The 25,093-nt window shown below is 36.3% G+C and overlaps 1 protein-coding gene across 1 annotated transcript; it reads left to right on the top strand.

The window, feature by feature from the left end:
* Window positions 1–1,220: 1,220 nt before the first annotated feature.
* LOC149836431 (SUN domain-containing protein 2-like) lies at window positions 1,221–24,644 on the top strand. The gene is made up of 3 exons (XM_090005338.1): window positions 1,221–1,490; window positions 2,267–3,375; window positions 24,231–24,644. The coding sequence occupies exons 2-3, from the start codon at window positions 2,287–2,289 to the stop codon at window positions 24,519–24,521; spliced, it is 1,380 nt and encodes a 459-aa protein (XP_089861464.1). The 5' UTR covers window positions 1,221–1,490; window positions 2,267–2,286; the 3' UTR covers window positions 24,522–24,644.
* Window positions 24,645–25,093: the final 449 nt, after the last annotated feature.

The following is a 25,093-nucleotide window of genomic DNA, read 5'->3' as shown; positions in this document are numbered from 1 at the left end:
ATGGGTTTCTAAGTTTGAATTCAACCCAAAGGAATTTGTGCTTATCCCCATGGGGGGATAAGGCTCATCTATGAAGAGTCTTACACGAAACGCACATGAGGAGTTTGAGCCCGACTAGGATATGCCTCTTCGAAGGCTTATTTGCATTTTCGATGGGGCAAACAACACAAGAGAATGTTGTTCGGCTATTGGATGACAAACCCAAGAACTGCCATTCGGCCCTGAGACAGTAGCGTCTAACCTAGGATGACATTGTCTGGTTTCCCATCGTGGAACAATAGACAGTTTTTGTTGTTAGTCCAAACACAACTGAGAGATTCTATCGTCCAACCTTGAAAACCATTGGCTTGTGGAGACCATTTGGATCTCATCGAATAAGGTTGGGCCAATATTTTAGAGGTAAACTAGGTTGCGGAGACCATTTGGGTCAACAAGGCCAGGCCAATTCATGAGCAACTGGGTTGTCGAGACTGTGTTGGTCTCGTCAAACGAGGTTGGACCAATTTTGAAAACCACTAAAGTTTGGATCAAGTTAGATCCAATCATGACTTTATTCCAAGGGAGTAAAGGGGGTGGCCGCTGGATCTCTCGCATTGTTCTTTTGTTCATCGTGTAGGGGCGCAAACAGGTCACATTCGAGCAGGATCCTACCATATCCGAATCCAAAATACAAATAATAGATCTAAATCTAGAACATGATCCGAATAAGATCTAAGCAGGTTAGATTTATTTAAATCCAAAATACATATGATAATACTGGATCCAGAAAAAAATAGAACTAAACAAGATATTTATATGTAAAAAATGTATTATTGTCAGATTTTGATTGGGATAAACTTCAGATCTGACTTGAAATGCTGATCCGAATTGGACCAATCAGAAGGTGATCTGACTATCTACATTCGGATTTTAATTAAAGGATCCATATAAAAAAACATGTCGGATTGATTAATCTTCGTCTATTTATTCATTAGTGGTCATTAACTCCAATCGGTGTATGTGATTGAGCTGATTGGTGCCATTTATAAGGGGTTGAGATGAAGGTGATATTGAAAATCACCACGAATGGTGATTTTTTCATTATCCACCTTCATTATGCTGGTACGGAGCACCACGGGAGTCACTTAAGTGGGCCCCACACATTATCCTCTCTCTCTCTCTCTCTCTCTCTCTCTCTCTCTCCAACTTCCCTTCTTTTGAAGAGATTGGTCCCTCTATTCTTCGCATGGGCTTTTGAATTTTGAAATGCAATTGGTTATTTTGCCTTTTTTCAAGAGCCTTGTTTCAGCTTTTTTTCGTACTTGAGAGCTCTTCCTTTGTTCACTTTTCTTTGGCTGAGAATTGAGACTGCTCTCTCTCTCTCCAACCCCCCACCCCGAACCTCTTTTAGCGCATCATTTTGAGGGGTTTGTGGTTTTTGAAGATTGAATCTTTGTTGTGCTTTTGTGGTCATCGATGTTTTCTCTTCTCCAAGTTGATTATTGAAGTTGGTATGTTCTCTTTTTCTTCTTTCGTTTGATGGTGGGTTCAGATTTGGGTGATTTGTTCCTAGAGTAGAGTTTTTCCTTTTCTTGTTTGTCTTAACTCTCGAATACTAAAACGTCTTGGGTTTGGTTATTTTCTCTAATCTCTATCATTCAATCTATCTATTCTATTTGGTAGCTCTTGATCTTTTGACTTCTGATAATCCAGATCTGATCATTAGGATATCTATTTTTTTTTTTTTGGAATTTTGAAATTCTCAAACATTGAATTGTTCTTGTGTTTAAGCCATCTGATAATTTTCTCTGATTCAGCTTAGTTCTTGAAGTGGATGTTGCTCTAGTTTTCTTTTCTAGTTCTATTATCAGTTATGAAATAGGGCAACTGGTTTTGGTACTTTGTGATTCTCGAAGCTGTTGCGATTTTAGGGATTGGTTTCTTTTTTATGTAGTTTTTGAAGTTGGTGCCCTTTCTATTTGTTTTCTAGTTCAACCTTTTAGTTGATTGCGATGGACTATCGTCATCGCACGAATGAAGACGAAGGAACTGTTTTTCTGTGATATTGTTATCTTGTTCTTCTTGAAAATTTATAATCTCTAAAATTGCTTTCTTGTTTGGTTTCGTGACTTCGCTCTTGGGCCACCACTTTATATTTTGTAGTTCTTGAAGTTGATAGTTTTGTCGATATGCTATTCTTGTTTCTTAGGGGTTCATTTTGTTTGAATCAGAAAATTTCCATAAAAAATAGAGATGTTGATTCTTACGTTTTGGGATCTGAAATTAGGGAAAAATTAGGGCAGATTCATGTCTACACCAGTGGTTGAAGTCACTGCAACTCCTATGGTTGCTGGTGACCCATCGGCAGGTCATAATTCTAGCACAGGGCCAGCGCCAAGAAGGAGGACAGTGGTTCGGGCAGAGCAGAGTTCCAACATTGAAAATTCGACGAAAGGAGAGATCTGTGCCTCTGATGTTGCAAAACTCACGGTTGGTAAGGATTTGAACCATGTGACAAGAGCAGAGCCAGCTCTTGATAGTAGTAAAGAGACGCCACTGAAGAAAGGACTGCCAAATTCTGCTCGTGCGCCTAGGCATAGGAAAGTTGCTCTGAAGCCTGAGAAACCCGGATGGCTGAAATGCATTAGCGTCACTCTGAAGTTTAGTCTCCTGATTCTGGGGATTGTTGGTTTTGGAAGGTTGATTTGGAGGTGGCATGGAAATTATGGTGCCAACGTTGTTCCATTTGGGTCATTGGATTATGAGCGTAAGCTTGCAGAAATCGAGGGATCGCTGAAGGTTGCTTTGAAAATGATGCAGGTCCAGGTTGAGGCTGTTGACCGGAAGATCCAGAGCCAAATTGAGAGCTTAAAGAAGGAAGTCGATAGCAAAGTCGCAGAGCACGGTGCAGTGCTTGGGTACAAAATCAAACAGTTGGAGGACAAGGATGAATTTCTTGAAGGGAAACTGAAGGAGATTGATTTTCTTTCGAAAGAAGATGTTTCATTGTTTTTTAATGAATTGATTAACAGCACGAGCCTTGCTATTGGTGACAAGGGATTGAACTGGGACCAAATCAGGGCTGTTGCTAGGGATATTGTGATTAAAGAAATCTACAAACATGCGGCTGATGGGCTTGGAAAGGTAGATTACGCGTTGGCTTCTGGAGGTGCAAGGGTAATCAAACACTCAGAACCATACTCTGAAACCAAGATCAGCAATTGGTTTCCATCTAAAGGTAACAATGGAGTCGATCCAAGGGCAAAAAAGATGCTGGAACCAAGTTTTGGAGAGCCTGGTCAGTGTTTTCCACTGAAAGGAAGCAATGGGTTTGTTGAGATCAAGTTGAGGGCTGCTATCATACCAGAAGCCATCACTTTGGAACATGTTGCAAAGGTACTCTTACCGTTCCAAGCTTTGTTATACATATGTATTTTCATCTTGTATTGCTATTAGAGTGTCTATTTGGCTTCTTTGTTGCATCATTTTGTGTATGCATAATATTGCCAGATAAGATACTATTTGCCTATGTCACAGGGACTCTCCAACTAGGTGCTGCACCCGCGTCGCACCCGCACCCGATGCGGTCAACCTGACCCTGGGTGCAGTCAACTCACCCAGGGTCATTTATGTCCAACTTTTGGACTTTATATATATATATATATATATATATATATATATATATATATATAATTTTTTATATTTTTGCTGCACCCCCACATCCCCGCACCCAAGTTTTTTGAAAGTGCCGCACCCCTGCACCACACCCACACCCACACCCATGTGACATAGCTCTTTGCCAACTTGTAAGTACATGGTAGACAAAGGTTGTGAAAGGTAGAAAGGTCCAAATGATATTATCGCTTACATAATTTGAATATTGTAACCTGTTTCAGCCTATCTAGATACGATCTTATGGGCTTTCTACATTGCTGTTGGTTTTGAACATTGTTGTTGGAACATGGTAAGAAATCATCCAACTGAAATCAGTTTGAAGGACTAGCAGGACATTTAAAACATGAGAATGCACATACCTTTCAAGCATGGCCAGCCGACCCTCATTTTGGACTAATACGATCGTGTTTAAGTATTATGTTCTGTGGCAAAGAAAGCTTAATAAATATAATCATGTTCCATCATTGTTTATCATAACACATATCATGAAACTTGAGTCAGGAAATTTTGTACCCAACACTGGAATAAACAGCCTAAAAAGGTTGGAGTGCTTATACAATTGGGTTTGATTTAATATTAATTCTTCTTTGAATGCATGTGTTCTGAATTTTGCTTCGGCTTTCATTTCAATGAATGGGAATTTAAATTTCTTTCTGGAAAATAGTAATTTTTTTATATTATTAAATTATATTGCCTTTGTTGGTTTTTTATGAGTACAATGAGCTACAATTCTCTTATAAGTCCTTTTACCTTTTTCATCGGTTCAGAATATGTTTCATGTAATAAAAGTTTTTGTTCTCCAATAAAATGGAAAATCTTTTTTAACATGTTCCTCGTTTCATTGTTTGTTCAATTTCATGCTCTGTGGCTTTCTATATTTCCTTTTCTTTTTCTGAATCTTAGAAGAATATTCATTAAAAGCAACAATGAAAGCCGATGACAAGGAATCCTTCTAGAAAACGCAAATCAAATAAAAGATAAGAAAAATGTCAGAGTAGGTGAAAGAACAAGTGGTGATTTAATGATGTGGCAGAGGCCAGTTTTCTCCATGCAGGAACCTATCAAATCTGTAAGAGACCATTCTTGCCCCTTAAAGGGATAGGCTTAGGTTTCAAAGAAACCTTTGTTGCGAACCCATGTAATTTCTTGTTTTATATCCTTCTTCAGCATAACCTACAAGACTTCTGAAAGGCAGAAATTGTTTTCGCTGTTGGCCTCTTAGCAACATACAAATAAGCTGTATAGTTTTCTCCAGCTTTTGGCTGGTCTTAACACTTGTCACCAGGTTAAGCCCAATCATGCCAGAGCAAGCACTGGCGTTGGGACATTGACATCTAGGGCTTGTTTTAGAGCTTGGATCTCCTCTGATCTGAGGTCACGTGAGGTGGCACTGATGTGGCAGGGACCCACCAAGATTCAAGATCTCTCCCAATTGCTGGATCTCAGATCCATGTTTTTGAGGATCTGAGGATCTTTGGTTTAAAGAAAGAAAAGGGAGCTGATCTGAGAACCAAGGCATTTAAATGCCCCTTGGTGAATTGGAGATGTTGAGAGTCTTGGTTGCCATAATATATGCTGGTAGATGGAAAGCAAATGTTATGATTTTCCAAGGGCTCTATTACTTTATAAAAATGTTGTTTTTTAGCCACTGTTTTGTTTCATAGACTTCCATGCTTGAGAATCCAGGTATCATGATTGTTGTCATGTCCTTGATTATGTGTGTGGTCTTGCAATGCAGTTTTATCTTGCTTCTGTGGGTTGTAGCTGAGACTTTGGTAAGGTGTATTTTTCTTGAGCCTGATGACTTCAGTGCTGTCCCATAATCAACTGTAAAGTGCAGATTATCATCTTGACCAGTATTTGTAGTCTAGTTATTCTTGTTGTATCAAGGGCATGATTGGATGATCTTTAGGGGGATGTTCTAGCTTAAGCGATTTATTTCTAGGTGGGATCTTGTCTACTTAAGGCTAATTGGCTTGATGCCTTGAGTAGATGAATGTTGGAGTTTTACCCAATATTGTGAAATGTGGAAGTTGGGTTTGTTACATCTTGCATTAGCTCCAAAGACCATCTTAAGTGCTGAATGCTTATATGGATATAATAATGTGAGCAGGCTGCTGATATTTAAAATCAGCCAGAATGAAGTGAAAATTGTATGGTTTTCATGCTGCTGAGATATAAAATCAGTTAGAATGAGGGAAAATTTGATGGTGTTACGTGTGCCTTGAACCATATGGTAAAAGGTAAGTTCTTGATGGACTTATTTGTAATATCCATATTAATGAGGCTTTGTGAAATAAGCCTAAAATATTTGGAGTTATGGAGAATGAAAATAAAGAAAGGAAAGAAGCCTCCTCTTCCTGATCAAGAAAAAAAAAAGAAAGAAAGAGAAAGAGAAAGAGAAAGAGAAAGAGGGGTTGTCTTTCCACTTGGTGAAGACTCCATCTTTGGTATTGAGGCATTTTCTTGAGGTATTCTTGTGTTTTTTCCTTTAAGAGAAAACCACGTAAAAGGTATTGTTTATTTCTCTTTGGGTTCCCTCTTTATTGTTGTTCCCTTTAGGGCTTTGCCCTCTTTGGGTTTGAGAGTTTTCTATATTGCCTTTATAGCCTCTTTTTTCTGTTGATTGATAGTGAAATCATGCTCTTCCTTTGCCCGTGGATGTAGGCATATCACCGAACTACATATATCTTGTCTTTTGCTCTTTTCGTTTTGTGCCCTGCAATTTTCATCTTCTTTATTTTTAGGTATTTTCTTGGTGGTTTGTTTTCGATTCACCTGTGGTGTAGCATAACAAACTGGTATCAGAGCCTCTTGAATTTATTTGGCCACCATGCTATCTACAATGAAGTTTGATATTGAAAAGTTTGATGGTGTTATGAGTTTTAGCCTGTGGCAAGTGCGGATGCTTGCCGTTTTGACACAAAATGGGTTGACAAAAGCTTTGTTTGGGAAAGCAAAAAAACCCGTCACCATGAGCGATGATGATTTGAATGAATTAGATGATAAGGCCCTTACTGCTATTCAACTTTGTCTAACTAATGATGTTCTTCAAGAAGTCTTAACAGAAAAGACACCGACAGAACTTGGAGAAAAATTAAAGAGTTGTATTTGACAAAGTCTCTCACAAATCGACTGGCCCTAAAACAGCGGTTATATACTTTTTGCATGTCAGAAGGTACTCCTATCAAATCCCACATCAATGAATTTATTTCTATTATTATGGAGTTGAAAAATATAGATGTGAAGATTGATGATGAGGATCAAGCCTTCTTGCTTTTGTGTTTCCTACCACCATCATATAAAAATTTTAGGGACACTATGATCTATGGTCGAGAATCAATTACCATAGATGAGGTCAAAACCAAGCTTATGAGTAAAGAGAAGATTGATAAAGAATTGACTGGCAGTGTCAGCAATGATCGTTCAATTGGTTTGTTTGCTAGAGGGAGGCCAAAAAATCGCTATGTGAAAGACAAAAGAGGCAACTCAAGATCCAAGTCAAGAACTAAGAATCTGTTATGCAATTATTGTCGCAAGAAGGGGCATGAAATTTTCAATTGCTATAAGCTCAAGAATAAGCAACCAAAAGAAGAAAAGAAAGATGAAAAAAAGAAAGAAACTCCTACAGACAAGGTTTTAAAACCCGTGATTCGGGACTCGACTTGTTCTTTATTGACTCGTGACTCGGTGACTCGGACCGGGTTTTGTTAACTTTTGATTTTAAAAGAAAAACAATATATAAATTATCATTTAAACATATAAGGGTGATAAAGTTGATTTTCCCAACGATTGTCAATTATTTTCCAATAAGGTTTATACTTTTTCTCCTCATTGTCATGAATTTCTTTTATAGCCTCTTTGGCTCTATCCATAGCTTCGTAAAGATAACCCATTGTAGGATTTTCTTCTCCATCGACCATTCTCAAAACTTTGACTAGAGGTTCTATAGTTTTAACAGTTGATTCTACGACTCTCCAAAAATTACTATTCAATATAATATCCTCCATCTCTTTCCCCTCAGCAAATGATTAATATTTTGAATTGTTCCATTCATCTGATACCATCATTTTTCTAAGACCACTTCGATGTTCTAGCAAAGATTGAAGCATGATAAAATTAGTGGCAAATCTTGTAGTAACCTGTCTTAAAATTTCTTTCTTATTGGAAAATTGAGTCCTCATTAGGTTCAAAACAAAAGTATGATTGTAAATGAACTTCGTGATCCTTTTTCCTTTTTCCACACATCCAGCTATGCTTTTTATCTTAGACAAATCTTCAAGCATGAGATCTATGCAATGAGCTGCACAAGGAGTCCAAAATATGGTTTTCCTTTTATCCTCCAACATCTTTCCAGCTGCTTGATAGTTGGCTGCATTATCTGTGATTATCTGCCATTTTTTAATTTCAAAACATTATTAACATACTAGACAAATTATAAATAGCAATGTTCAATAGAAAATTACAAAAGAACAAAATGATATACCTGAACAACATTCTCTGCACCTACTGTTTCCACTACATCAAATAATTTTAATAAATTTTCTCGATTCTTCACGATACTTGTTGCATCAACTGATTTCAAGAAGTAAATACCCCTTGGACAATGAACCAAAAAATTTATCAATGTCCTTTGTGTTGCATCTTTCCAACCATCAGCCATAATAGAACAACCCATTTCAGCCCAAGACTCCTTGTATTCTTTGAAATAATCATCAATTTTTTCAATTTCTTCTTGTAATAATATTCCAGAAATCTCAGATGAAGAAGGCGACTTCAATCCCATTCCTACTGAGGAACAAACTTCAATCATCTTCGTAAAATAAGGAGAATTGGCTGCGTTGAAAGGAATGACTGAATGATAAAAAAATCTCGCAATAGCTGAACATAACCTATCTCTAGCTTTTCTATCCAAAGCTGCTTTTATTCCAAGTTGTTTCATTGATGGAGACCTTGCCTTCACTTGAACAAAAGCATCAAGATTATGCTTTTGGGCATCATTCATCAATTTTTTCCCTTTTATATATCTTTTCTCAGTAGACTCATCACTTTCATTTGACAAGTCCATATCATTATCATTTACTTCAACAAAGGAACCAATCTCATTTACAATATTTCTCTTATATAATTTGCGTTCTTTAAATGACTCCAAATTCTTACGAATTTTTTTCTTACAGATTCTTTGACCTTGTCGCATGGTTCCACCTCTCATTTAATGCCAGCAAGATGATACTTAAGTCTATTAATGTCACCACTCATTTGTTTTGTACACCAAGTACATTGTACCCCTCTTCTTTTTCTTATCAAGTGGTAAACCAAAATCCCACACAGGGTCCTTTCCTTTGGTGAATGTTGTTGGAGTCCTTGAAGATCCTTCTTCTGACATTTCTTTGATGATTTGATAAATCTAAAACTGTTAAATTTGAAAAGTTAAAAACAATGATACGGTTAGTAGATTATGCACAAAGTTATGATTCCACACAGGGTCCTTGACTCCTTGTCATGCCATGTTTTCCTTGACACGTTGCAGAAATCATGTACTTTTAAGATAGACAAGAATTGCTTGAAGAACAAAGGGTTACATGTGACATTTAGATGCATCATATCTATTTTTTTCTTAGACAATCAAAACATAAAAAGCAAGGTAATTAACAACTTCAAGGAAACATATCTGGGCTTTCATTTTTTTTATAATAATTTTGAGCAATCGAAAGACCCAAATGGGTTGCTTGGATGGCCTCAGGTTCGGTGGTTTCCCCATTTCCATAAGGAAGAAGACTTTTGGAGATCGATTGAAAAAGTCGATAAACATGATAGATATAACATTAGCAAGGCATATCTGCAGATCTTATAAAAACCATATCAGTGAAATGTACCCTGAAATCGATTGAGGATCGGTCCACATGAATCCTCTAATCGATTGAGGTTCAGTCCACCTAACCTTGCAAATAGATTTACAAGTGGGTCAAAAGACTCAAAACTGCACTTGAACCCAAAAATCGATGCACACATAAAACTGCACATGGTACATAATGCACATAATAAGCTGAAACCAGATTGTGATTTGTGTGCGTATGATACACACCAAAAGAAATCAGATATGCGTGTGTGCACAGTACACAACACTAACCTGATTTGAGTGTGCATACAACATACATACCTTCACAAATCTCTTCGAAAAATCTCGACGAAATATCGCGCGACGACACACTGTTTTTGCTGGAGAAGATGCATCGGATTTGCAACGCCTTACTGTTCACTGTCGATGTGCTTGCTTCGTTCCCAAAAAAATAACGATACATACCTTCACAAATCTCGTTGGAAAATCGTGCTGGAAAAATGCACGGCGACACACTGTTTTTGCTGGAGAAGATGCATTGGATTTGCAACGATGCCTTATTGTTCACCGTCGATGTGTCTTCGTCGGAGTTACTATTCATGTCGGAGTTATCGTGACTTCATCGGAGCTATTGTTTGCACCGGAAATACAAAACGAAAAAAAACAGGTTGTGTCTTCGTCGGAGTTACTGTTCACGCCAAAAAATCCTTGTCGGCGTCGCTGTTCATGCCAGAGCTATTGTCGGATGGCTGGAGCTGCAGCCACAACAAACCTTCTCGGCTTCTCCTCTCTTCAGTTGAGAGTCTCGAGACTTGCATCCTTGAAAACTGAAGAGTCGAAGACCCTAAAGACCCTTTAAGGGTTTTCGTTAAAAGGTAAAGCATAATAATTTCAAAATTGCCATTATTACGAAACCAGCGGGTCTTCAGTGACTCGTGACTCAGTCCGAGTCGTTCGAGTCAGAGCGATCCTTCCAGCGAGTTTTGTCAAGGCAAAGGTGGCAGAACTCGCCCGAGTACACCATGACTCGTGACTCGGCCGAGTCAGGCCGAGTCAAGCCCGAGTCTTGGCAATCCGAGTTTGCCTTGCCGGGTTGACTCGTTGAAGGGCCGAGCCGAGCCGAGTCACCGAGTTGACTCGGCGAGTTTTAAAACCATGCCTGCAGAGGCTAGTATTGCACAGGTTGATAGTGATGTTGATGTCTTTGTCGCGACTGGTGATGGAAATCGGTCTCAAGATGAATGGATTCTTGACTCTGGTTGTTCTTTTCATATGTGCCCTAGCAGGGAATGGTTTTCTACTTATGAGCCTGTTGAAGGTGGTTCTGTGTTGATGGGAAATAATGCATCTTGTAAAATTATTGGTAAAGGTACAATTAAAATTAAGATGCATGATGGTGCACTCACATATGTTAAACATGTTCCTAACTTAAAAAAAGAACCTTATTTCTTTGGGTACTCTTGATGAAAATGGTTGTAGGTACTCAACTGAAGGTGGAGCTATGAAGGTCTGCAAATGTGCTCTTATTGTGATGAAGGTTAAAAGCTTGGTAGCTTATATGTCTTGTAGGGTTCCACAGTTACAGGTTCTGTTGCCATATCATCTATGTCAGAGTCAGATACCACCAAAGTATGGCATATGAGACTTGGTCATATGAGTGAAAAATGGCTAACTATTTTGAGTAAGAGAGGTCTTCTTTATGGTTAGAGCACAGGAAAGATGGACTTTTGTGAACATTGTATTTTTGGTAAACATAAAAGAGTCAGTTTTAGTACTATAGTGCATTGAATAAAAGGTACTCTTGATTATATTCACTCAGATTTATGGGGTCCTGCACATGTAATTTCTAAAGTTGGTGCTCGTTATATGCTCACTTTTATTGTTGATTATTCTAGAAAAGCTTGGGTTTATTTTTTGAAGCATAAAAGTGAAGTATTTATGGTTTTTAAAAGATGAAAAACCTTAATTGAGAAACAAAAAGGGAAGTATATTAAAAGACTTAGGATTGACAATGGTCTTGAGTTTTACAACAATGAGTTCACTGAATATTGCAAAGATGAGGGTATTGATAGACAACGCACAATTGTGAAGACACATTAACATAATCGGGTTGCAGAGCGCATGAACACAACTTTGTTGGAAAGGGCACGTTGTATGCTATCTAATGCAGGGCTTGAAAAGGAGTTTTGGGCAGAAGCGATCAATATGGCTTGTTATTTGGTAAATCGGTCTCCTAATGCTTCTATTGAATGTAAGACACCTGAAGAGGTATGGTCTGGTACTCCTCATTATTTTAATTTAAGAATATTTGGTTGTCCTGCATATGTTCATGTAGATGAAGGTAAACTTGAGCCTAGAGCTAAAAAGTGCATTTTTCTTGGTTATGCTTCTGGAGTAAAAGGATATAGACTTTGGTGTGATGATCCTAAATCTCCAAAGTTTATTATTAGTAGAGATGTTACTTTTGATGAGTCTTCTTTATTACATCCAAAGATGGAATCTTCTACTCAGTCTAATGCAGTTAAAGCCCAAGATGTGCAGAGTTCAGTTGAAAAAGTGGACTTAGAAGTTGGTGTTTATGATCATAATCAGACTGCAAGTTCTGTACAAACCAAAGTTACCGGAAGCGCCCCTACAGTAGGGGAAGTGCGCTTCCCCGATACGAGTTTTGGAAGTGCGAAACGTTGTGCTTTCGAAATGCGTGGGGAAGCGTCCCCTTTTTATGGGAAGCGTGCTTCCCCCTCGCTTCTCTCTTTTTTTCATTTTATTTTTTATTTATTATTTTTTTTCTTCTTTTTTCGCTTTCCCCTCGCTTCCGGTTTGCTTCCTAGGTTGCTTTTGGTTCGCTTCCGAGACGGTTCGTGATTCACTTCTAAGTTGTCCCACGCTTCCCGCTTCCTAAATTTTTGAAAGTGCCTTGTTTCCCGCTCCCGCTTCCCGCTCTCGCTTCCTCTATTGGCAACTATGGTAAAGACACCTTAAACTCAACTTCTTAGTCATGTTGAAGTAGAAGAAACTCCTCAAAATGATGAGCAGGTAGAGGAATATAGTATTGCTAAAGGCAGACAAAGGAAAAATATTAGACCTCCACACAGGTATGCATATGCTGATATAGTTGCTTATGCTTTGTCAGTTGCACAATCAATTGATAATGAAGAACACTCATCATATTCACAAGCAATGAATTCTGTTCATTCTGCTAAATGGTTGGTTGCTATTCATGAAGAAATTGAATCTCTCCATAAGAATCAAACTTAGGAACTTGTAAAACCACCAAAAGACAAGAAGATTGTTTGTTGTAAGTGGGTCTTCAAGAAAAAGGAAAGTACTTCAGGGTTGGAAGATGCTAGATATAAGGCACGGTTAGTGGCGAAGGGCTACAGTGTTAGATGGAATTGATTTTATTGATGTTTTTTCTCCTGTAGTGAAGCATACGTATCTTGCTTGCTTTGGTTGCCATGTATGATATGTAGTTGGAACAACTTGATGTTAAAATTGTAAAAGTATCTCCAACAAGATACGAGGATCAAGATTACAATATTCTTGGAAATAAATACGTGCACATAAGCACAACAAGAACACTTGAGACACTTGTGCACACAAGCACAATACAAACTCACAAATGCTCAAATGCATACACAAGAATCATAAGCATTAAGAAAATAAGCTTGGGCAATATTCCCAAAGCCTTAAGAATACACAAGGGGAGAGCCCCTTTAAATAGAGGAGGTGGAGGCCTTGGAGGGGCTCCACTTCTAGTCGTTGGAGCCCCTCCAACGGTCACAAATGTGACAGTTGGAAGGGGCCCAACGACTAGATGGTGGGCCCCTCCAAGGTATATCCTACCTTTTACAAAAAGAAATAATAAATAAATTAAAAAGAAAAAGAAAAAGAAAAAATAATTACAAAACATATTCCAAAAAGAATGTGTAAAAAAACTAAACTACCCATACAACTAAACAATACAAAAAAATATAGATTTGATATATATAATAAGTAGATACATATACATATATATATATATTAATATATATATATATATATATTACCTTATATATATCAAATATATATATTAGATTACATGGTTGATTACATAATTTAACACCCCCCTTCAAACTTAGGGCAGGATGATCGAGAGTTTGCTAAGAAGGAAGTTGAAGCGCGGAGCACACAAAGCTTTAGTAAAGAAATCTGCCAACTGATATTCTGACGTGACATATGGAAGGTCAATGACTCCTTTGAGATACGCCTCACGAACATAGTGACAGTCCATCTCGATGTGTTTAGTTCGCTCATGAAAAGTGTGATTTTTCGCAATATAAATTACACTTTTGTTGTCACAGCAGAGCTTGGTGGGCCCTTCTATTGTGATCCCCATGTCTTCTAGCAACTGATGAATCTATACAATTTTCATGGTAGTAGTCGTCATGACACGATATTCAGTTTCAGTCGAGGATAAAGAAACTTTTTGTTGCTTCTTACATTTCTACGAAATCAGTGAGTCTCCTAAGAACACACAAAGACCAGTGGTGGAGTGACGGTTATTTAGGTCACCTCCTCAATCAGAGTTAGTATAAACAATTAATTTTAAATCAGAAGAAGATGACAGAAAAACTCCCTTATTTAGAGTACCCTTTATGTATCTTACGACTCACAAGATGACACTCATGTGGACTGATGTTGGTGCATGCTGAATCTGGCTTGCAGTATGGATTGCATGACAGATATTTGGTCTGGTGATACTCAGATACATCAATGATCCGACAAGATGTCTGTAGGGAGTTGGGTCCAAAAGGGGAACACCATCATCAATCTTCATTTTAGCTCCTACTATAGCAGGAGTTTCACGAACCTTTTCATCTGTAACATCTGGCCTGTCAATGATCTCAGAAGCAAGCTTAGTTTGAGATAAGAGATACTCTCTATGAGAGTATGCAACTTCAATACTCAAAAAATAAGTCAGAAAACCCAGATCAGACATTTTAAACTTATCTTTTAAAATTGATTTTATGTTGTTAACCCCTTTAGAGTCACTACCAGTTATAAGCATATCATCCACATACAACAGTAAGATGATAATTCCTGCATTGGATTTTCTAACAAACAAAGCAGTATCAGTAAAACATGATGAAAAACCATTTTCTATTATTACGGAATTAAACCTATCATACTAAGCCTTGGGGGCTTGTTTCAAACCATAAAACGCTTTTCGAAGGCGAAGCACCTTTCCTTTAGGAGTCTCCATTCCAGGAGGAGCATTCATATACACTTCTTCGTTTAGATCTCCGTTTAAAAATGCATTCTTAACATCCATTTGATAGATGTCCCACTTGTTGATTGAGACAACAGTTATAAGACATCGGATAGTGACCATTCGAGCCACCGGGGCAAAGGTCTCTTCATAATCAATCCCATATTCTTGACTATACCCCTTTGTAACTAGACGGACCTTATATCTCTCAAGGGACCCATCACTCTTAGTCTTAACCTTAAGTACCCATCTACACCCTATTGCTTTCTTACCTTTAGGAAGGTCTTGAAATTTCCATGTCTTGGCTTTTCTCAGAGCTCCGAGTTCATTATCCATTGCGGCTATCCATTCAAGACATTTTCATGCTTCCTCGAAGTTTCTAGGTTCTATGTAAGAATGAATGACGCTTAGACAAGTTCTATGTTTAGGTAAAAATGACTCATATGAGATGAACCTAGAAGGAGTTTTCCTATGTCTTTCGGTCCTACGAAGGTTCTCCTCACTTTGAGGAGTAGTCCCACTAGCATCATCATATCTTTCAAGGGCACTTCTGAAAGTATTTCTATCTCTATGAGTATAGGTTATGGGATCTCTATGCGGTTCTGTTAAAATATGTGTACTCGTACACATATATGTATGTTGAAATATAATCCTTAAATGTACGAGTATATATTTATATATATATATATATATATATAAAGATACGTATACATATATATAGTATACATATATATATATATATGTATACGTATCTCTATATATATATAAATATATATATTTTCTCTTCCTAAAATACCCTCAAGGGTATTCTTGTAATTTGTCATTTTACGCATATTCCAATTGGAATATGCATGTAATTTTTCTTTTATTTTTTAGTTTCTTTTTTATTTATTTTTTGTGGTTTGCGCCACCTAGGGAGGCTCCCCAAAGAGTCGTTGGGGGCTCCCAACGACTCCTTTGGGAGCCCCTTATGTGGCTCCTCTCTTGTGTTATAAATAGGGGTCTCCCCCTTTGTATTCTTCACTCTTTGGAGGAGCTTATGCTCCATTGTATAGGGTTTTTACCCTCTTCTTCCTATTTCTTCAATAATATTCAACTTATGACTTTAAGTCATATTTATCCCTTTTATGAGTTTATGTATTAGCACTTGATGTGCTTGTGTTGTTCCCTTAAGTGGGTATATTCGCACTTAATGTGCATGTGTATGGGTTCATTATCGAACCTAAAATATTCAAAGTCACTTTCTAACATGGTATCAAAGCCAGGTTATGATGGGGTTGTCTCTTGGCGCAACGGAAAGCGTGGTGCTCAAGAAATGGTGAAGTATTCTTTGTTCCTTCTATTTTTTTGGAAGTTTTTCGGTATGTATCTCTTTTCTTAACATATTATGCATTATGAAACTATTTTTTGCACATTTAGTGTTTTTTGATAGTTGAATCCTTTCCTTTTAGTATATTTTTAAAAATATCTCTTTTTAATTTTGGTAAACGTGTTTATTGTTCAAATATATAATTCTTGTTTATATAAGTTATCGATTCCTTATTACATATTATAGTAATTTATGTTTTTCAAAATTGAAATTACATATAATAGTAATTTATGTTTTTAAAATTGTTTTCAATTATGTGAGATTTATGATTCTTCCGTAAGACTTTCGTGATTAACCTATAAATTAACTTTTTATATATATTTTCTTGCTAAATTAATGATCTTTGCTTAAAACTCTTGTGTATGGTTTTTAGTGTTTTTTTGTGAAAAACAAAAAAATTATATATATATATATTGATATAATGAGAATTTCTCGCATCTAGATATTTGTTGTTTATTTTAAAAACCTTCTCACACTCTTTAGAGTGCATAGTGTATCTATTGCATCCTTTGGTATAAAAGATTTTCATTATTTTGATTTTTTCTTCTAAGTATGCCTACATTGGCCATAATATGGTCTTCCTTGTCTTAAATTGCATATGATTGCATAATTAAAGCTTGAGAGTCTCAAGCATTTGTTTCTTTTTATGAAATACATGCTTTATAACATGTTTTCCTTTATTACGCTTTTTGCGTATTTTGTTCAAGTGATTGTGAAAGTGTCTTTGTACACTTCTTTTATAAAATATTTATGCTTGTATGCGTATTGTCTATCCATAGAAATTTTCATATAGTATTCTCTTTTCAATAAAGAGATGTTTTTTATTGCCTTCTTTAGGGCTTGTGTTTGTTTTTATCCCTAAATGGACTTGTAAGATTGTTTCTTTTATCATTATAAATGCTTCCGTAATATCTTAGTACATGTTGTCCTAAATTTGCACATTTAAGATTATTGCCATTTTGCATCTTGGTATACATATAAATTGCTAATTATAAAGGCTTGATTTATTTCTTGGATTATTCCAAATCCTTTTTTCCACATGACATAGCTTAAATATTTCATGTTGTGTTGATTAAGTCTTTTTATAATGATCATGATTAAACATAATTTCGTATATATACAACATTATTGTCATATGACATATTGTTGTGATTAATTATGTTGGACCTTTGATTCAATTTTTAATCGGTCCTCTTTTTTTTGAAAAATGATTCCTAAAGTGTTTATTGCCTTTTTGTGGCATTTATATTTGTCCATCACATGTTATTTAATGCATCATTTATTTGGCCTTATTACTGTTTTATTAGAGATGTTTGTTGAGGTGAGTTATGGGCACCTCGTGTTATATCATTCTAGATTGTCCACTTGCCATATTATAGATGGTTGTTGAGGTGAGTTATGGGTACCTTGGGATTCTAAAATGATTTGTTATATGATCTCTAATTATGAGTGTGTCACTCATTTTTTTTCTCTTTTGGCCATTGATCTAATGGATGCTCTCATTTATATGTAAATGTGATGGATATATGGTGTTTAAAACCTTAAATGTTTTAAGGTATATTAAAATCAAGGTTTTGGGGATTATTGCTCAACCTTTTATTGTTTATGAATCATATGAGTGCATTTGCACATTTATGTTTTGTGCTTTTGTGCACAAGTGTTGTTGGTGTGTGTATATTCACACATTTATTCCAAAATGATATTGTTATGGGTATTCTTTTTGAAGAATATTGTTTCAAGGTTTTATTTATATGTTTGTCATTACAAGTTTTATTGCCTCAAAAGTCTTCTCCTTTTATAGCCCCTTATCTAAGTGTCATCATATGTAGACAAGAATTTTATTACACCTTCGTGTGTTGGTAGCCCTTTGTTGGCTTTTGCTCTCTTGGTCTAGTAGCTGAACACACTTGTCTTGAGTGTTATTATATGTAGACAAGGCACGTTGATTCACACCATGGTGTGTGATTTTAGCCTATGTTGGCATTTGTGTCCTTGTTCTAGTCGTTGAGATGTATGCCCATGGTTGGCTTATTTCACTCATTTCAAGTGTCATCTTATCACTAGTGTCATCATCTTCAGTTAAAAGATCAAATAGAAAAGAATAGTCTACATTCTCGTCATTAGGTTCAAGTTTTTCGAAACCACTGAGATTTTTCAAAAACTTACATTTATGGAAACATATAGTTTATCATTTTTAATATCATAACACTGAAAACCCTTTTGAGTTTCGGAATAACCAAGAAAGGCACAAGGAATGGCCTTGGGGGAGGTTTGTCATTTTTATTAGTAAGAACAAAACATTTACATCCAAAAACCCTTAACCTGCTATAATCAGGTTCTTTTTCATATAATCGTTCAAATGTGGAAACTTTGTTCAACTTTTTTGATGGGAGTCTATTTATGAGATAGACCGATGTAAGGACTACCTCAACCTAGAGTCTTTTCGGAATATTCTGTGAAATGAGTAAGGTTCTAGTTGTTTCAAATATATGCCTATGTTTTCGTTCAACCAACCAATTTTGTTGTGGGGGTTTTGGACAAGATTTTTGATGGAGAATACCATGACTTTCAAGATAACTTTTGAATTCATTTGAAAGATATTCGCTACCGGAGTCGGTTCTAAGTATTTTTAAACTTTCATTGAATTGATTTAAAATCATCATATGAAATGTTTTAAAAATTGAAAAAACTTCATGTTTATGTTTAAGAAAATATATCCAACAAAATCTAGTGTAATCGTTCACAAAAATAACATAGTATGAGAAACCTCCTTTAGATATCACAGTAGCCGGACCCCATACATCGGAGTGAACAATTTCAAAAGATTTTGTTGTAAACATGGATGTTTGAGTAAATGGTAGACTTCTCATTTTTCCAAGAATACATTCATTACATACAAAATTCTCATTACAAAGATGCTTAATAAAAGGCAAATAAGAGATTTTAACAATGTTGGGATGCCCCAGTCTTTTATGCCATACATGAATATCTTTATTTTGAGCAATATTACAAAATTGGTTCTTGGGAATTTGGAGAAAATCAACATAGTAGAGGTTTTCTCTCCTAGAGCCTTCCCCAATCAACTTCCCGGACTGACGATCCTGTATCCAACATTTATTAGAACAGAATTTTACATCGCAATCATAGTCTGAGAGTTGAGAGATCGAAAGTAAATTTAAGTTTAGTTTTGGTATAAGACAAATTTTTGGAATAAAGAAGTCTTGTTTTTCAAAATTGCCTATTCCTTTAATTTCAAGAGGTGTTCCATCCATCGTTGAGACAAAGGATGGAAGAGAATTTTTAAAAAAATCGGAAAGAGAACAAGCACTTGGAGTCATGTGAAAAGATGCACCGGAATTTAGGAGCTAAGTTGTCTTACCGGGAGGTGAAGAGGATGACATAGCGGCTTCGGAAATGCCTCCCTTGAGAAGAGGTTGTAGAGCATCAACAATTTGTTGAAGGGAAAGAGGCCCATTTGTGACTATGGTCGTTCCTTTGGTTGGGATGCCATAGCCGCAACAAGTATTTTCTTCCATTTGGGGCAAATGGGTTTGATATGCCCGGGTTCTTTACAAAAAATGGCAAGTTAATTTGCTATAGTCTCTTTTGCCATATCGATCATTTTCTCCTTGACCTTGTTTTTTTGAAATGAAGAGGTTTGTAGGTCTTCATATTATTCCTGGGTCTTGATACGACATTAACTCCTTCACAATTATCTTGAGAAGAAGATGTAGCAACGATGCTAGGATTATTTTTACTAATCCCCATACGGGTTTCTTCACCACTTAGCTTAGTGATTACATCTTCAATAGAGGGCGATGTGAAGGCGGATAGAAGAGAGGACCGAATTTGTTTAAATTCGGGTCTAAGCCCATTTAGAAAATTGAAGAATCGATCTTCCTCTAGTTGTTTGTGTCTTAACTCAATTGCTTCTCCATTCCATTTTGGTTCTAGCATAGCTAGCTCGTCCCAAATAGACGATAATTCAGCAAAATATTCCCGAATAGACAAATCGTTTTGTTGAAGAGTCAATGCCTTCTTTTGGAGGTAATACTTGTGTGATAAGTCCCTTGAAGTCTGTATCTTTTCAAGGTACAATCAAGCTTCGGTGGCCTTTTTGAACTTAATAATGTTGGCGTTGATCTTGGTTTCTACGGATGAAAAGATCCAAGACAAGATCTTGAAGTTCTTCATCTCCCACTCATCATGCTTTTTTGAATAATCTTCTGGGGCTTTTTGTCTATCTTTTCCTTTAAGAATCTTAATATCCCCTTTTTGAATGATGGTAAGTTTGGGTTCGGGTTCCGGTATTGAACCTTGAACGTACCCCCAAAGGCCCTTTTCTTTGATATGGGCTTCCAAATTGCCGGCCCAAACATGATAGTTTGAACCACTAAGTTTAAAATCAAGGGAGAAGTGAGAGTCTTTTTCACCCATTAGAGAGGGAAGAAGATAAAAAATAATACGTACCTCAAAAGATTTTCAAGTCTTTCTTGACAAAAGAGGCTTCTAAAATATTGCCCAAAGAAGATGATCCACTTCAAACTCCAATAGCTTGAAGGCACGTTTTTCGAGGTACTTAAAAATAAAGAGATGCAGGATCTTCCTTCTTCAACAAGGCTCTGATACCATGTAAAAGTATCTCAAACAAGATACTAAGATCAAGACCTTAATATTCTTGATAACAAACTCGGCACACATGCACGATAAGAACACTTGTGCACAAAAGCACAACTCACAGAATCTCATAAATGCACAACGACATAAAAAATATTGGAATCACTTTATTGAGCACCTGGGCTTTGACTCAAAGCCATAAGAAATACAAGGAGGGAAGCCCCTATTTATAAGCAAACAAATGAGGCACATAGGGGGCTCCCAAGAGAGTCGTTGGGAGCCCCCAATAGTCACATATGTGACCGTTGGAGGCTCCCCAACGACTCTTTGGGGAGCCTCCCTATGTGGTACAAATTACAAAAACAAAAAATAAAAAAAGGAAAAATAAAAATAAAAATAAAAATAAAAAGGAAAAGGAAAAAAGTTACAAGCATATTCCAAAAAGGAATATGCGTAAAATAGGAATTTACAGAAATACCCTTTTCAGGTGAACACGAATATTTATATATATATAGATAGAGATACATATACGTAGTACATATGTATATGTATCTCTCTCTCTCTCTCTATATATATATATGAGATTACAAATATTGATACATATTTTAACAATTGCCAGCCCAAACATGATAGTTCGAACAACTAAGTTTAAAACCAAGGGAGAAGTGAGAGTCTTTTTCGCCCATTAGAGAGGATAAAAGATGAGGAAAAACACATACTTTAAAAGTTTTTCACGTCTTTCTTGACAAGAGAAGGTTCTAAAAGAAAAAACACGTACTTCAATCTTCAAAATCTTGAAGGCATGATTTTTGAGGCACTAAAAAATGAGGATATGCACGATCCTCTTTCTTCAACGAGGCTCTGATACCATGTAAAAGTATCTTCAACAAGATACGAGGATCAAGATTACAATTTTCTTGGAAATAAATATGTGCATATAAGCACAACAAGAACACTTGCGACACTCGTGCACACAAGCACAATACAAACTCACAAATGCGCAAATGCATACACAAGAATCATAAGCATTAAGAAAATAAACTTGGGCAATATTCCCAAAGCCTTAAGAATACACAAGGGGAGAGCCCCTTTAAATAGAGGAGGTGGAGGCCTTGGAGGGGATCCACTTCTAGTCGTTGGAGCCCCTCCAACAGTTACAAATGTGACCGTTGGAAGGGGCCCAACGACTACCTTTTACAAAAAGAAATAATAAATAAATAAATAAGAAAAAGAAAAAGAAAAAGAAAAAGAAAAAATAATTACAAAACATATTCCAAAAAGAATGTGTAAAAAGACTAAACTACCCCTATGGCTAAACAATACGAAAAAATATATATTTGATATATATAATAAGTAGATACATATACATATATATTAATATATGTATATGTATTACCTTATATATATATATATATATATTAGATTACATGGTTGATTACATAATTTAACAAAACCAACTTTTTTATATGGTGAACTCGAAGAACATATTTATATGCATCAACCCGAGGTTTTATTATTGAAGGAAAAGAAGATCATGTTTGCTTCTTAAAGAAGTCATTATATGGCTTGAAGCAGTCTCTTAGACAATAGTATAAAAGGTTTGATTCTTTTATGTTAAATTTTGGCTACTGCAGAAGTAAGTATGATAGTTGTGTCTACTATCAAAGGCTTCATGATGGTTCTTTTATTTATTTGTTGCTTTATGTTGATGACATATTGATTGCAGCAAAAGATATGTCTGAAATCAAAAAGTTGGAGATGCAGTTGGCAAATGAATTTGAGATGAAAGATTTGGGTTCTGCTAAGAAGATTCTTGGCATGAAAATTCATAAGGATCGAATGACAAAGAAGTTATATTTGTCTCGAAAGAAATATATTGAGAAGTTCTAGAGCGTTTTGGCATGAAAGATGCCAAACTAGTAAGTACTCCTATTGCTTCTCATTTTAAACTCTCAGCTCTTTTATCTCCTCAAAATATGACACATGTGCCCTATTCTAGTGCAGTTGATAGTATTATGTATGATATTTCACATGCAGTTAGTGTTGTCAGCCGATATATGTCATGCCCTGACAAAGTACATTGGCAGGCAGTGAAGTGGATTTTTAGGTATTTGAAGGGATCTTTTGACACTTGTTTAGAGTTTGGGAGGAACAACGATGGCTTGGTTGGATATGTTGACTCAGATTATGCAGGTGATCTTGATAGGAGAAGGTCACTCACTGGTTATGTGTTTTCTCTTGGAAATTGTGCTATAAGTTGGAAAGCTACCCTATAGTCTACAATTGCATTATCAACTACAGAAGCTAAATATATGGCAATGACTGAGGTAGTTAAAGAAGTTATTTGGTTAAAAGGTATGTTATCTGAATTCAATTTAGGTCAAGAAAATCTATTATTTATTGTGATAGTCAGAGTGCCATTCACTTGACCAAAGATCAGATGTACCATGAGAGGACAAAACATATTGATGTCAAGTACCATTTTATTAAAGACATTGTTGCATAGGGTGAAATTCTTGTGAAGAAGATTGGTACTACAGAAAATCCTGTTGATGCCTTAACTAAGCCGGTTCCAGTTGCCAAGTTCAAGCATTGCTTGAACTTTATTGGCATTTCTAGTTTCTTGAGTTGAGCCCTTTAGGGCTATTTTTTGGTGAAGGTGGAGTATGTTTGCTATTTTGTCGAAGCTATGATGGTGTTCAAGTCAAGGTAAAGATTTGTTACGTGTGCCTTGAATCATATGGTAAAAGGTAAGTTCTTGATGGACTTATTTGTAATATCCATATTAATGAGGCTTTGTGAAATAAGCCTAAAATATTTGTAGTTATGGAAAATGAAAATAAAGAAAGGAAAGAAGCCTTTCTTATTTCTATGTATGAAGGCTTTTGGGTCCTCTTCCTGATCAAGAAAAAAAAAGATAGAAAGAAAAAGAGAAAGAGGGGTTTTGGCTTTCCACTTGGTGAAGACTCCATCTTTGGTATTGAGGCATTTTCTTGAGGTATTCTTTTGTGTTTTTCTCTTTAAGAGAAAACCACGTAAAAGGTATTGTCTATTTCTCTTTGGGTTCTCTTTATTGTTCCCTTTAGGGCTTTGCCCTCTTTGGGTTTAAGGGTTTTCTATATTGCCTTGATTGATAGTGAAATCATGCTCTTCCTTTGCCCGTGGATGTAGGCATGTCGCCGAACCACGTATATCTTGTATTTTGTTCTTTTTATTTTGTGCCCTGTAATTTTCATCTTCTTTGTTTTTTGGGTATTTTCTTGGTGGTTTGTTTTTATTCACCTAGTGGTGTTGCATAACAGATGGTTTTCATTTGATATACTAGAGGTTCATTTTCTTCAGTAAAAATAAATTTTCCTCAGAATGAGTGTTGATACATACTAATATCAAAATAAAGTGTTGAGTGGTTTAGTTGACCGACTTTAATAAAATGGCTGAAATGTGTTATTTGTATACATCCATTTTTATCCAAGTTGACCAACTTTTTCCTGTTTATGCAGAGTGTTGCTTATGACAGGACGAGTGCCCCAAAGGAGTTCCAGATTTCTGGCTGGATTTATAGGCCCGATGATGAAGCATCACCTGAACCAGATAAGAGGGTATTCCTGAGTAAATTTGTCTATAACCTTGAGAAAAGCTTTGCGCAGACGTTTGATCTAAATTCGGTCATGGACATGGTTGACGTGATTAGGTTCGACTTCATATCTAACCATGGAAACTCGGTGCTTACGTGCATCTACCGCTTAAGAGTTCATGGATCAGAATCAGACTCTGTAATATTGGCATATTGAATTTTGGCATCTTCCTTTTTCTCCGCAACAGCAGACAATGTAAATCTATTTGCATTTAGTCATCTGGGATTTGTATTTCTGCAACACTGTTGACATGTTCTTATTGCTCATATTGTTATCAAACACATCGCATATTGATACAGCAATTATGAAATTAACTTGTTAAAAAAACATCTTGGTGCAGCTTGAGCTGCCAACATGACTGCATTGTTGTTCAATCATTTTCCTTAGCCATTTTGCCATGAACACCGGTTTCGAGGACACTTCAATATTTAAACTGCAATACCATTCAAGGTGACTCGTTTGCATGACTAGAGTCCTTAATGTTATTTAGCCATCTTGATCACATCTCAAAGAGGCCCTCGTTCGTACATACTATTCCTTGATAGCTTTGATAAATTTTGCAAGTTTCTGATCTAAAAGTCGTGTATGGCCCACGAGAGCTCCGCCTTCCTAGCCGGGGGCGACTGTAGTTTATTACTTTACTCCATGGGTGGCATCCTTTGTCACAAGGTTGAAGCCGGGTCTACTCTTCGGTTGGCAAAGGAGACTCAAGAATTTTTTTTTTTGAC

Source organism: Nuphar pumila, chromosome 5 (genome assembly GCF_984573655.1).
Source record: "Nuphar pumila chromosome 5, dmNupPumi1.hap1.1, whole genome shotgun sequence".
NCBI classification, from domain to species: domain Eukaryota; kingdom Viridiplantae; phylum Streptophyta; class Magnoliopsida; order Nymphaeales; family Nymphaeaceae; genus Nuphar; species Nuphar pumila.
The sequence above is the reverse complement of the archived record's forward strand: the minus strand, read 5'-3'. Positions and strand labels throughout refer to the sequence as shown.